The sequence below is a fragment of the Lactuca saligna genome, chromosome 5, assembly GCF_052625555.1.
Source record: "Lactuca saligna cultivar CGN05327 chromosome 5, ASM5262555v1, whole genome shotgun sequence".
Lineage (NCBI taxonomy): Eukaryota > Viridiplantae > Streptophyta > Magnoliopsida > Asterales > Asteraceae > Lactuca > Lactuca saligna.
Genome location: NC_136421.1, coordinates 2995534 through 3010982, shown reverse-complemented (window position 1 = coordinate 3010982; position 15449 = coordinate 2995534). Strand labels below are relative to the sequence as shown.

General features: G+C 35.4%; 1 protein-coding gene across 2 annotated transcripts; it reads left to right on the top strand.

The window, feature by feature from the left end:
* The first annotated feature begins 5898 nt into the window (after positions 1–5898).
* LOC144997608 (DEK domain-containing chromatin associated protein) lies at positions 5899–10654 on the top strand. 2 transcript variants are annotated; one of them, XM_078957501.1, is made up of 12 exons: positions 5899–6226; positions 6973–7394; positions 7507–7540; positions 8132–8214; positions 8621–8680; positions 8953–9063; positions 9160–9240; positions 9315–9362; positions 9524–9797; positions 9904–10022; positions 10104–10134; positions 10223–10654. In XM_078957501.1, the coding sequence occupies exons 2-12, from the start codon at positions 6975–6977 to the stop codon at positions 10381–10383; spliced, it is 1422 nt and encodes a 473-aa protein (XP_078813627.1). In that variant the 5' UTR covers positions 5899–6226; positions 6973–6974; the 3' UTR covers positions 10384–10654. The 2 variants fall into 2 exon arrangements, with proteins under 2 accessions (XP_078813627.1, XP_078813625.1); XM_078957499.1 differs by having other exon boundaries at positions 5901–6226; positions 9518–9797.
* Positions 10655–15449: the final 4795 nt, after the last annotated feature.

Genomic DNA, 15449 nt, shown 5'->3' with positions numbered 1-15449 from the left:
TGTAGTGGCTGCAAGGCTCGGACATGGAGGGGAGACGTGGCTCGGATGTGAGAGGGACAAGTGGTTGGTGCGAGGCGAGACACGGAGGCGAGGCGCGTCGGAAGATGCGAAGGCGCACGAGGCAGCCTCTGATTGGCTGAGACTTCGGTCCGAGGAGAATGGGACACGCGTGAGATCCGGTCTTGGCCACAACTCGGTGACGCAGCAGCTTCGGCCACGAGGCGAGGGTGACGTTGTCGGCTCCTATTCATGCGAATTTTTCGAAAATTGCACCCAAAACTTCTAAAATTCATAACTTTCGCATACGAGCTCCGTTTTTGACGTTCTTTATATGCACGCGTAGGCGGGAATATATTCTACAACTTTTTGTTTAGACTTCGTCAGCTAATTTTGACTTTTAATTCTAATATTATTATTTTTAACAGACCGAGACAGGAAAATCCGTTAAAAATTCATAACTTCTTTATCCGACGTCCGTTTTCGTCAGTCTTTTTACCGTTGTACTACTATTGACGAGACCTTCGATTCTCGTTTAGGTTGTGTCGGCTAAATATCACTCAATTTTAAATTCGAGTTTTTAGTTGTCTACTGCTCCGCTAAAACTTAGAAAAATCATAATTTCCTCATACGAAGTTAGATTTGAACGTTCTTTTTATCAAAATTCTCTGCTTAACAAATACTATGACTTTTGTTTAGATTGTTAAGGCTAAAAAGCACTTTGTCGCAAATTCACTTTTTATGCTTCACGGTGCCATGCCGGTTCCGTCGCGAAACTTCGACAAGTCATAACTTCTTCGTTATAACTCGGATTTCAGCGTTCTTTATATCTCTGGAATCCTTGTTTCGGCCACTACAAATTTCTTAAAAGATATCGGCTTTTTCTAATATTTATTTTCAATGCTTATTTTCATTATTAATTAATTAAATCATAATAATTAAGCAAATAAGTATATAATTCACATGATATTCACATAATTCCTCTTTATTACTTCAAAATGAGTTATAAAGGTTGACTTAGACTATTACACCGTTATTAATGGTTTTAGCCCAGAAACACGGGCGTTACATCATATTCACTAATTCTAGTCATACAATATTGTTTTCACAAATCCATATGATTCAAGTAATTAAGATGATGTTCATGCAACTCAATAACTTGATTGTTTATAGAAAATAATTATCATTAACACACAAGAGTCTTTAACAAGCTTATCAAGATAAATTAAACACAAATAAAACAATCAAAATAGCAATTAATCAATAAATCAAGGTTTCATTTAGTCATAAACACAAAGCAAATGGTTTTAACACCCAAATCAGAAAGTAACACATAGTGACATCACAATGGAATACTAAACATGGTCACGTTAACAACCACATGATTACCGACACAAATTCGCTCTCTAATCCCTTCGATATCTGCTTCTGTCAGCTTAACGGTCTATCGACCACCTTCTAGACCCTCAAAATGGCGAAATATAAGTTACTTGTCGACTAAGGATCAATGGTAGTTGAATTCTCCCTTCTGGTTGGCTAAAAATCGTTTTTTTATAAACATTGGAACTGACTTACGTACGCTAAGCGTAAGTAGGTGTACGTGGGGTATACCAAGAGACTTATCGCGATTAGGATACCTACCCAGTACGTTAGGCGTAAGTCTATCTATGCAAGGAGTAGTCTTCAACTCCATAGTATGTTGAACGTAAGCCCCGCTACCCTGGGCATAGTGGGCTGCCTTCAACCATCTTTATCCTTTTTGCCTTTTTAAGCCCAACTTTCGTTTTCCTTTAAATCTTTTCGGCTCTAGCAACATTATTCTTATAAAATATAAATTTAAACGTTATAAGTACTTTTAGTTCTAAATAAGAATAATAAAGGCTAAAATATTAATATATGATATATATATACATATATATATATATATAAACACATATCAGCAAGCAAATGTTAAGTGTGTGATATTTGATATTGTCATATTTATACACATTTTTAGGCAATATTTTAATACATTTTTATTAATATTTTGGTTAGTTGCAAAGATATATGATACTTATGAGATTAAATTATATTTTGCAGCCAAAAGGAACAATCTTGAGGAATAATGACCATTATTGACAAGAAGTGGAGTTTTGGAGGATTGAATAATTAAAAGAAGAAAAATCCCTACGAAAAACCCAAATCACGACGTATCCATCTTTTACACGGCGTGGAGTGAGTGTTCTAGAAGATAAGTGCACGGAAAGTTAGAATCTTTGCCCGATAAGGATTTATCTCAAGTACACAACATAAAATCCCTGTTCACATCGTGAATCATGAAAATTCCCAAAACTATATATACTTATTCACCTTCAAATTTTTAAAAAGGCTTTGGGAGGTTTGGAAGATTTTCAAAGAGATTTCTAGAGAAGAATTGTCCAGAAAAACGAAAATTAAACATTCATTGAAGGAGATTATTTGAAAATTTAGAGATTGAAGATTATATTCATCATTCTAGCTTGGTACACTATGATTATATATTTTATCATTGAATTTGTGTTTGTGTTATCAACAATGAGTATAGATCTAGTAGCTACTGTTAGCTAGATGAAACTTTAACTCTATGGATTAGTTTATTGAATTATGGATCCTAATTGTTGATTATGAGTTTGTGTTTGATTATCTCTACCTAGCATGTTAATATTTGATGCTTAAATGCTTGAAATCAGGTTCTGTGTAGCTTAGTGAATATTAAATTACATGAACATGTTACATAGTAATTTAGTGACCATTAAATTGCTAGAGCAAGGACCTACCCAATCTTAGACAATTAATAAGAATAGCTAATTTAGTTGTGCTGGAAAACATAAATTATGACCATAATTGTGTTTATTTAGATCAATCTTACTATATATATATATATATATATATTCTATATCTGATTATGTGTTAGCTAATATATGATCATACATAGTTTTACATGAATTAGTGAAAACATTAGTAAATTTGGACTTGAATTGCTAATAAAATAATAATTGATAATCCATAATTAGTAGCTAACTATAGAGGAGAAGTGGATTCGAACTAAATGGAAGTGTTTTAGTAATTGATTGAATCATTAATTAAGTAATTAAGTTTGTATGAACTTGCAACATCAGATAAAAACCAATTAAACTTTTGCCTTTTCTTTTAGGTTAATTTTAGTAGTTAAAATAGCTAATTAATCTGCTCCATGTGATCGATACCCGACTGTTTGTGCTATAGTATTTTCAACAAGGTCTACCGCCTTAAGTCGTAATAATTAGTTAGATAGTTGGTAAAACTAATAGGTGTACCAATATTTCAACATCACTTGTACCTGATACGATTTTCCTACTTAATGCGAATGTGTTTCATTAGATCATCTAAGGAGTAGTCATCGGATTTGTTCATCATTCTCTTAGAGAAGTCTTTCCACGAGGGTGGTAGTTTTTTCTATGATCGTACCAACCTAAAAGAGTTCTGGTATCCAGATGGAGAGCTCGTTCGACTTGTTGACCATGGCGTGTAGTTCATGCACTTGCTCCTTGATAGGTTTGTCATCAACCATTTGAAACTCTAGGTACTTGTTGGTACCTTCCTCATATGCCTTATACTTGAGTTCCAAAGCACTCCATAACTCTCTCGGATCTTTGGCCGACGTGTAAAGATCATAGAGCCGATTAGACAGTGAGTTTTAGATGTGACCCACACACAATTCCTTAGACTCTCTACGCAGAGCCCTTTGCTTTTCCATATCAAAGATGATCGTTGGATCCACAATTTTCCCCGCCCCGAGAATTGGATTAGTATGATTTAGGGCCATTTTTGGATCCAAAACATAGGCGAGCTTTAGCACATGAAGCATGAACTTGACCTTGTCAGCCCAACGGGTGTAGTTCTGACCATCAAAATGGTTAAGCTTGTCAAATTCTTGTTTCATGTAGCGGAGACTAGCAATTGAGATTGGAGTGTCCATTAGTCAGTTGAAATATAAACACAAGTAAAAACCTTTAATATTGTTGTAAATCAAACTAATAGACAAGCAAGGAAACCGACAAATAATATTGAGAATTATATTTTGATTAGTTACGAATAATAGATCCATTTATTATTAATATGATTACGAAGTTTCGTCCAGAGATTACTCCTTCTTGATTAGATCCGGTTATAAGAAAGGTAGAATGAGAATGTCCTATATTGGACAAAATTAAAAGCAATACAATAATGTAAAATCGGCATGTTGACGACTGATCTTGATTGTGGAATAACTGCACGGATCAGACTCCTGTCCTTAAAGGTTTTGAATTTGCTTCTATTGGTTGTAAGCAACAGAGTAAAACCCCAAGATTTGATGCAGATCTATCGATTTTCCAACAACACTAGAAATCAATAAACACAAAGCAAATACTCGGAAACTTGAGGAAAATCACAGAGAGAGGGAGAGAGCTTCGAATTTTCGTGAGTGTTGAATACAGCTCCTAGGGATTTATAGGTGTTGAAACCTTAAAAGGCATGAAACGGCCCTCATAGGCCGACCCATAAAAACCCTAGGGCGACGACTTGCTTTCCAAGCCAGGTGTTTCCTGATCCTTCCATAATATCCCAATTTGTCCTCCACGAAGTCAACAACGATTAACCATTGACCGGATCGGTCAAATCGGCTTGACCCAAACTCGTCAAAAATAAAAGCTCCTCAGCTCCCAGCAAAGTGAGCCTAAATCGCACCATCGGCTAGTGCTAGACACGCACGTGGGCTTGACAGATTCCTTTGATCCACTAAAGCCTTTGATTGCCTATCAAGGGAATAAGCTTATAAACCCACAAAGGTTTCTTCCTCCCGTCAATGTAATATGGGATACAAAGGAAATTACCAACTTGCAATTCATTTATATATATATATATATATATATATATATATATATATATATATATATATATATATATATATATATATATATAAGTTCCAACAATTACACGGAAATGACGTTGGGACAAGTCATCATTGTAAATACAATTATCAACAAAGTAATCACGTACCAATAAGTCGTGTGCAGTTGACGATCTCGATTGACGACTTCTCTTGAATCGAAACATTCGAACTTTTTTCATCGTGAATGTGTTGTACAATGTTGAAGAAAGTCGAGATGGATTCTCTATCGTCATCCAAATCGAATTTCTTAAAGAAATCCATAAATATGTTTTTTTTAAAGAGAGTGTAAAAGAGAATGGTTTGAATATATAAAGGTTGTAAAATTGTTGTGTTTACATAGGTAATGTTTATATATTAAAAAAATTAAACTATTAAAATTTTGACTGTTGAACGGTCCAAAATGAAGAAAGCGATCTCATTTGTCGTCTGAATCACAAGGCATCACGAGCACTTGGCCAGGGTATTGTGCACGATGGATTTATGTGACCACGAGCCGATCCGTTTTATATAATACCGAACGGTCAAACAATCAAAATGTGAGAAACAATTGGGTAAGCACAAAAGATGCAACAAGCCTCACATTCAACAACCGATTTTAGCCTTTGTTCGCAGTACCAACCACATTTAGATTAGTTCTACCGATAGTACTGCTAATGCAAACCTGCTGAAATGCAATTATTCCCCCTAACACACCGTTCTAGAGTTTATCAAAAGAAAAGAAAAGAAAATTATGAGAGAAAAAAAGAAAAAGGAAAAGAAAAAAAAATTTCTCCGAGTTGCAGAGAAGTAGAAGAAAAATTAATCATTTTACTATTTCCTTCCAAATCCTTCTAGATCAAAAGGGAAAATAGGAGTTCATTTTGTTACTTTTATTTTATTCTAATTTCCACCGAGTTTCTTTTACTTTCTTTCTCTCGTTATGTTCAACTCCTGAACTGGGTGTAAGTATAGTATGTGATTTTTAAATCGAGGTAGTAAACTCAAGCTGCCTCCGTTGTATTTACTATAAATGGCCAAACCTTCTCCAGGACCACCCGAGATTGATTCATCGCCAATTGCCCATGGCAATTACATCTCAGCCGTCTATCAAGCACCTGGATAGCCCGCCCTGTGTTCTGCATGACATGGCAATTAAATGCATTTAAAATCCGTATTTGAAGTCCGAAACACTCGCGCTTCAAGTAACACATCACACTCTCAACGTTCCGACTTGTCTCGAACCCAAATTCGCCCCATTTCTTATCGACACACCATTCGAACTCAAATTAGCTTACAACCTTGAATTCAGCCCCAATTTATGTAAGTTTTTGATGTTATGAACTCGTGTTTGATTCCGTCGAGTTATCGATTTCATGATCTCGTTACTCCTTTGCTTTGCTTGATTGTTTTGATACGTAGAAGTTGAATTATTTTATTTAGGGTTTGTTGTTGTTATCAGGAAATGATAAGTTTTTGTAATTAGTTGATTGCTCACCGTTCTTTGCATAATAATGTTTTTTTGTTCTGATACTTTATATTGTTTTTATTTGGTGAGTTTACGTACGTTCAAGCAGATCTTGTTATGAGTTGCTGAAATTTGAAGCTGTCTATTCGAACCAAACAAGTTTTTTTTTAAAAAAAAAAATGATATGTTATGCTGATAAGGTCTGTATGTTAGTGGTTTGTGTATGTTAAAAGAATTTCATTGCATTGTAGTTGGTAAGAAATGTGAAAAGTAATTTTTATGATATTATATGTGGCGTCTTACATTTCTGCTTGATTATATCATAAGTAGAAGGGACAGTACTCTGTTGATGGTTTGTTGTTATCAGGAGACAGAAGCTTGTTGTAATTTGCCGAAATGTGTTTTTGATATATTTTGATTCTATCAACACATGCTTGTTTTTTCTGACTTTAGACACAAGATTTCTATTTTAAAGTTTTGAGGATATTAAACGTGTTGGCATTGTTATCAAATTGGTTATAAACGTGGTGTTTAGGGATGTCTTGTGTTGTGAATTTGTTACTTGTGGTTGAATGCTGATGGTGAATGTTTACTTATCCAGTTATGGGCAAGGAAGAGGCGAACACTGAAGTTGGTAAGACGGTGGCTAATGGGACTAAACCAGAGAATGCTGTAAGCGAGAATACAAAAGATGAAGGGAAGGATAAAAGTAAAGAAGCGAATATCGACAAGGTAGATGCCAAAGAGGAAGAGATAAATGATAGCAAGGAAGAAACGGAGAGTGAGGCTATGGAAGTCGATGATTTAAAAGAGAAAGAAGATAAGGGATCAAAAAAACATGCAAGAAAGAAGGGTGGTGTAGAAAAAGGCAACAACAACAACAAGGCAAGTGAAGAGAAAAAGGAGGATCCCAAGACTCCTGTTGCCCGGGCAATTGACCGACCAGTACGGGAGCGGAAATCTGTAGAAAGGTTGGTTGCGGTCATCGAGAAGGATACTGCCAGGGAATTTCACATTGAAAAGGTAAAACTAAAAGCTTTCTTCAATTATTTATAAACTTTCTCGTTTATGCCTTCAATTGATCAAAGTAATTTCAATAAACTTCTATTTATTTATTTTTTATAATGGTATGCAGGGCCGTGGTACTGCATTGAAAGATATCCCTAATGGTAAAGTCTTGAAGCTATCTTTTGTATTTATTTAGTGCTGTTCATTCTTTTCTGCTTTAGGCATATGTTAATTTGGTTTCTAATATTTTAAAAATAATATATATGGCATTTGGTACGCTTCTCTGTATTTTACCTTATTGTAATTTATTTGGTAGATTAGTCAGCCTGTTGACAAGATAAAACTTTTCACAATATAGGATATTATCTGCATTTTCATTTACTTCTGGGGCTACTGACATTATCCATGGTTAAGTTAAACCCTTTTGCTTTTCTTTCTATGTTTGCTTAAATATCCATTGTGTTTGCTTCTTTTAGTTTTATTTATGATGGTTACCAATAGAAGAAGGTAGGATTGTATATTTGCAATCAGTTTTATTGTGTTTTCCACTGCCTATATATATATATGTTAGTTTGGTTTGCTATAAATCTACGAATCACTACTTACCTAGTTTCCAGTAAATCTTTGATGTTTGATGGCCATGACTTAGCAAATGCTATTTGTATTGGAAAAGTGTTGATGGGAATAAGTTTCGGTGTCTTTGTGAAGTGAATTATTTTTTGTTCTTGTCTAAGCCGTGTTCTACTTTTCAGTTGCTTTCAAGTTATCAAAGAAGAAGGTGTCAGATGATGCACTTAAGCTGCTCCACACTGTGTTATTTGGTAGGAGAGGAAAGGTAAACGAGCTTCGCTTGATGTATTTCTTCTGAAAGAAATAATCTTTCAAACAGAGAATACAGTTTTGTGTTTAAAGTTTGTCGCAGTAGGCATATTCCCCAATCCATGTTATGGTTGTTATTTTCTTTTACATTAGTTGAGCTGGTGGGGAATAAGGCAAATGACCAGTGCTGTATATTATCTGTTTGTTACTTACTTGAGTCTGTATGAGTTGCATCTTCCATCAAAGTTTCAACACTTTCTTTATATTCATCCTAAAAGTCTCCGAGTTGTGCTTTGCTAAATTCTACCAAGGACCGGTATATATATCCATTTATACCCTTCACTTGCTTTACACATAAAAGAAATATTTCAAGAGTTTCTGTTTTTGACTGAAGGACAAGTGTGTGTTTGTTTGACTTGCAGGCTTTGCTGGTTAAGAGTAACATATTGCGGTTTTCTGGTTTTGTGTGGAATGAAAATGAGGTAAACAGTTGGAAAATATTCATCTTCTTGACATAAATATTAAATAGATCTCTTCCTTACTCTCCTATCCTAGTTGAAAAGTGGTTTGTCTGCCTAGGCGATTTGATAAAGGAAAAGCCAGCCTAGAAGCATTATATATATATCAAATAAAGTTAGATTCATAAAAACCATTACTAATAAACAGCAAACGAAGTGTTATATAGTAAAGCAAAGTTCTGATGGCATGGCTAGGGCCAAGAAATGAAGGGTCTAAAAAAAATTAATTATTGCAGGAAAAGCAAAAAGCTAAAGTGCAAGAAAAGCTTGACAAGTATAACAAGGAGAAATTGTTTGAGTTTTGTGATCTGCTTGACATACCAATTGTCAAAACCAGTGCAAAAAAGGTTTGTTTCACTTTCGTTGGACATGATAAGTAACATGATGCTGTTTGTGGTGAAAGCAAAGCAAAGCAACATGATGTCTATTTTGCATGCACACAGGAAGATGTTGTTGTGAAGCTGATAGATTTTTTGTTGCTTCCTCATATCACAACTAGTGAGCTAGTTTCAGAGAAAGAACAGGTATTGATTTGATTGCATTTGAATATACCATATGATAATCTCTCTTTTTTTATGTATATATTCTTCTTCTGCAGCCAAGCAAAGGAAGCAAACGCAAGAAAAGTGCATCAACTTCTTCAAAGGTAGTTTCAGTTTGTCTTGTTGAGAAAAACATGAACCCCCAAAGTTGCCTAAACATAATAATAATAATAATAATAAAGGCAATGTTTTATGGTATATAGTTTTATAGTAGTTGTGGGTGGGTTTCCCTTTCTCTTATTGGTGTTTGTTATTGTAGAAGCAGAAAAGTGAAAGTGGAGAGGGTACTCCAGGCTCTGAAGAAGAGGAAGAGGAGGAGGAGGAGGAGGAGGAGCATGAAAAAGTGAATGGAGGCCCAGAGAAGTCTGAAAGTGAAGGTGAATCTGGGGAAGGGGGCAGTAAGAAGCGTAAACTTTTACGGGGGGTTTCAAAAAAACCTTCTTCTAAGAAGGATTCGGCTTCGATTAATAAATCAAAGAAAAAAGAAACCCAAACCCAAATCCAAAAGAAAGCATCCAAATCCAACACAGAGAAAACTGGTGCGGATGATATGATTTTGATTTCCTGAATGTTTATTTTTCTCCATGGTTTCAAACAAAAGAAGTTGATGAGCCTTTTTGTTTTTGGTGACTTATTCTATAAAAGGGAAAAAGGCTGTGACAGGGACAGAGACAAAGACAATGAAGGAGGAGAAACAAAAGCCTAGCAACGATGAACTCAAAGCCGCAGTATGTGAGATCCTTAAACAAGTCGATTTCAATACGGTGAGACTCCTGTACCTGTTTGTTACAAATACAAATTGCTATTTAATGTCATTTTCCACAATTAATTTTTTGATTTTGCAGGCAACCTTCACAGATATCCTCAAACTGCTTGGTAAGTTTTGTTTATAAATGGTAACTGCATGGTGCATATCATACGCTCCGGAAGTAAACCTAATCTTAATCTTAATCTTAATCTCCAGGTAAACGATTCAATACAGATCTCACACCAAGAAAGGCGACCATAAAGTTGATGATCCAAGATGAACTTACAAAACTAGCCGATGTAACAGACGACGACAATCAGCAAGAAGAAGGTGGAGCTGTTAAAACCCCAAAACAAGCATCCACTACAAAAGCATAAAGAGACCTACAACATAACATAACATAACATAACATAACATAACATGGTATTTCTTGCTTTCCATCCAATCCAATCCAACCCAATCCATCATCTAGATTCTAGTGTTTGTTTCATCTCTTCTTCTCTTGTAATTTATTGCTAGTTTAGCTCAACTCACATTGTAGAAATACAAGTAGAACCGCCACCATTACCATTGGTGTGGTGTTGGTGCTTTGCTTCATGTGTATGTACTATGTACATGAGTATAAATTGTAGGCATCTTTCGTTTTTATTTTATGGATCTTTTCATATGATGATGATGATGATGATGATAATGATGATTTTGGGGGGTCTTTATAAATATCAAAATATGGACTACGGTTGATGCTATTAAAAATTATAATCATGTTTGTTTATTCAATAATCAATAAAACGCCATGTAAATAATGAATACATGCATGCTAATGTTAGGCTGCTTACGAAAAGAAAACCATTCAACACGTTTGACCGTTTCCTTTATTTTGCCATTTTGGCTTTTATACATAAGACGTACGATCCCAATTGGTCTATTTTTATTGGCAAAAAAGTTTTTTTTAATAAAAAAAGGGAATTTGGTTGGTGGATTCTTGTTATAAATAAAGATGTTTAGATGGTTGTGGTGTGTTTTTAAAAGCTAAACTGCAGCCTTTGAATGTTTGACTAAATAAGCTAGGTAGGTTTGATTCTTGAAATCTCAAAGGGGAGTGCACTAAATAACGTTAGGTTGTTTTGTTGTTGGTTGCCTGGAGTGGACACTACTAGGGTACTTGGAATCTATCTAGACCAATGGCTGAAACTAAATGTTCTACTTATATCCTTCCAAACTCAGTGGACTACAGAGTACAGACACACTGCTCTGCTCCTATTCATATTCTAAGGAAAGATAAAGGAGAACATTGACTGACTTATTATTGCATCATCTTATAACACATTCACTAACAACCATTTGTGCCTTGTTGCCTCCTTCGTACTGAAGATGCTAAAATCTGGTAAGTCTTGGTCTGGCATGGGTTGACTATATACAGTGTTACACAGCACAGATAATTCAAAATTTTAAATTAATAGGATGTATCTATTGAATTGAAGGTACATTACATTTTATATAATTTTCCTTTTTTAAATTATGTGACTCACTTGATTTGTTTCATACATTTGTTCTATTGTGTTTTGTCTCCAACTATCTTTTTATCTGATTTTTACCTATCTCAACATAATCAAAATTATCATGCATAAATTTAGCTCGTACTAGATGTGCCACCGGACTGCAAAAGAGTGATTGAATTACTTGGTGATTTAAGGTTCACCGTTCGTTTTGTTCCATGCAGGGTCGGTCCAAAGATATAGTGAGTTTAGAGCAAAAAGAAAAAATGAGCCCCTAAAGTTGAAAATAAATAAACCGTTATAAAATTCACTATTAATCTTAAAAAGCAAAAATATGACAACAACATTACAAAAACAACCAATTTAAAGAAAAATATTTTTTATAGCATTTTTAGATAAATTGATTTTTTCATCTCTTTATATATACCATATATTCTAGGAATTTTAGGCCTTTTAGAGACATGAGTCCTAGACGACCGTCGGGGTTGCCCATCATCTAGACCGGACCTGATTCCATGATGGTTAATCGTTTAGTGGTGATACTATTATTTATTAAGATGATAGACACCAAAACATGCATCCTTATGTATGTAACCCCCCCCCCCCCCCCCCCCCCCCTTTCATCGTCTATCATACCTTATGTATTATTCCTCAATTACGACAATCAACCTAATACTTTATTTCTCTATAAATTCATATTAATGTCGATATATATTAATATAGAACTTTTACAATCGTAACATAATAATCTAAAAGTATATTATAATATTATACATAATAAACAAAATTAACTGCTTATATATATATATATATATATATATATATATATATATATATATATATATATATATATATATATATATCACCTGAGATTAAAAAATAAATAGAGATCTTGAGATTCAACATCAACTATATATTTTTTATTTGCCGCTTTAATGCTCCAGCATACCGACAGCAACGAAGTATACCTAATCATAAATGATTATATGACAGAAATATATAATCATATATGATTATACATGTTTATACCTATATGCCTAATCATAAATGATTATACATACATGTCTGTTCATAGATTGACTAATTATAAATGATTATGACGGTAACAGAAGAGGTGGTGGTAACAGAGGTGGCGGTGGTATAAGTATCGGACGCGATAGTGGTGGGGTCGGCTGATGTTAGAGGTGGTGGTGACGGTTATGGTGGTGGGGATGGTGGCAGAGGAGAAAGGAATGAGCGGTAAATGTCAAATATGTGGCTGATGTTGAATCTTAAGATCTCTATTTTATTTGTAATCTCAACGGAATCTACCTCTCTCTCTCTCTCTCTCTCTATATATATATATATATATATATATATATATATATATATATATATATATATATATATATATATATATATATATATATATATATATATAGAGAGAGAGAGAGAGAGAGAGAGAGAGAGAGAAACATATATGAAAAAGAGTTTTTATTCATTTACATAATAAAGAAACATATATGAAAAAGAGTTTTTATTCATTTAGTTAAACGGACAGACACAAACAATGGTCTAGTATGTGATTTATGTTTATGAACAATCGGTTATGTTCTTTCGTTAATGATCATTATGTTCGATTATTATACATATATTTGGACAAAGGGTGATGAAACATCCCAAAAATATGATCCCAAAATTTTGCTTTCTCATGATAGATAAAATAGTATTTCAAATGTCAAACATTCATCACAACAAAACCAATACATTAAGTGTTATCAAAATCAGAGTGAATGTCAAATGCGGAACTCCAGTGGTGTGTGCGATGCAGTCAACTCGAACTCTTCCCCTTTGAACTGGAAGTACTTGAAACAAAACTAAAAACCGTAACCACAAAGCTTAGTGAATTTTCCTCAAACTAACACATACCATATATAAACTAAGCATATAATGGGCCCCGCCCGGTCATCGAGCTGAGCTCGGAAGTAAATCGGGCCCCACCCATCATGCATATAACATATATCAAATAAACACGTACACATGTAACATAGACACATAGCATACAAAAAGTCATCGGGCCCCGCCCAACATCGATCCTTAGCCCGGAAAGCATATAAACACGTACACACGCAAGAGTCACGAAGACAACTAGTATACTATCATAACATAAGCATAGGCCAACATTGGTGCCTTCGACCCGCAATACCCAGTGAGGAAAACTCACCTCGAAAATCATATTAAAACGAATGATCCCTGACTGTTGGTCTTACAACTCCCCGAGCTATCAATTACCAAATAAAAGTTGATTAATGTAACGATCGTTTCAGGTATCAATTACTTTTCATGATTTTAGGGTTTTAGACTGGAACTCGACGAGTTGGGGAGCTCCAACTCGTCGAGTAGAGATCATTTTGGACGCGAGATTTAGGATTTACTCGACGAGTTGGAAGGCCGAACTCGACGAGTAGACGCTGTGAAGGGAAACCCTAATTTTCTAGGGGTTGTACCCTATTTAAGGAACTTATGGCCCATTCGTGGCCTCTCTTATCATCTTTACTGTCCAGAGAGAAACCTTAGCTGTGCCTTAGTGTTTTCCTGAGTGTCTGCGAGCTTTAGAGAGTGAATCTTGTGCTCTTTGGAAGGAAACTCGAAGTTTGAAGGGATTGACGTGAGGAAGAGGCTTTAGATCCAACATCTACTCTGTGTTAGCATCCATTTGGAGGTAAAAAGTCTCTACCTTGACCTCTTGTTTCTTAGATCCCCTCCCATGGGAGTTTAGTGCATTTTAACCCATTTTGGGAGCCACTTTCAGAGTTGAGCATGATTTGAAGTAGTGACTTCAGATCTGGACACCTTAGGCCTCCTTGGGCCTAAAGATTCAAGCTTTGGCCTTTCTCCATGCCATAAACCCCTTCACAAGCTTAATTTTGAATGTTTTAGCCTCTTAAAGTTTTGCATGCACGTAAAGTTGGCAACTTTACGTGGTAACTGCATCCTAGGGGGCTAGATCTGTAGTTTGGAGCCTTGGATTCAATTGGAAAAGGATGAACATGAAAAGGGCTAAAGGAATTTGATGAGTTGCTTAGCCAACTCGAAAAGTTGGGTAGGGTTTACCCATTTTCGGGATTCTGAGTGATCTCGGTGGGCTGATTAGAGTTTTTGGTCTACTCGAGTTTTCGGCCTCCTGGACACTAAAGAACTCGATGAGTTACTCAGGTAAGTCGATGATTTGAATTGAGATTTCGGTTTTATGGACTCTGAAGGAACTCAATGAGTTGCTAGATGCACTCGACGAGTTGGGGTCAACATGGACCGTTGACGTTGACTGTTGGCTTGGACTTTGACCAGGGTTGACCAAATTGGATTTGAAGGTATTGTTGGTATCACACGATTTTGACAAAGCTAGTCACATGATGGTTGTAGGCAGTTGAGTGGGAGTTGTGCGTTGGGACCTATCATATCTTATCAGTTCAACATTCTTGAGAGGTGAGTCTCCTCACCATACCAATGGGTCGAAGGCACCAAGGCCGACCCATTTTATGATATGTGGTACACTAGTTGATGCAGTTGATGGATTTTGAGCATTCTAACACTCCTATGGTGTTCATGCAATCCTAGAAACTTTGGATCTATGTTTTCTCTAAGATACATGCAAATAATAATTTTCCAATGTTTACTTCCTAATTAGCATGTTATGGGGTACTTGAATCATAAAACACTAGTAGAATTGTAACACCCGGTTTTGAAAGTGTTCAATTATGTCTTCGAAGGCCAAGGGTATAAGCAAAAGTTGAAGATTGGGTCTTTTATGGGTCTTGGGTCTTACTCGGAAGGTTATAGGGCTTGGGTGTGGATCTGGGAGCGTAGGGTTTCTCATCACCTTTTTGTGGATATGAAGTTCGTAGGAAACAAACTTAGAATAAAGATGTTATAGTAATTTGAGGGTATTTGCATTATTGGTCCTTAAT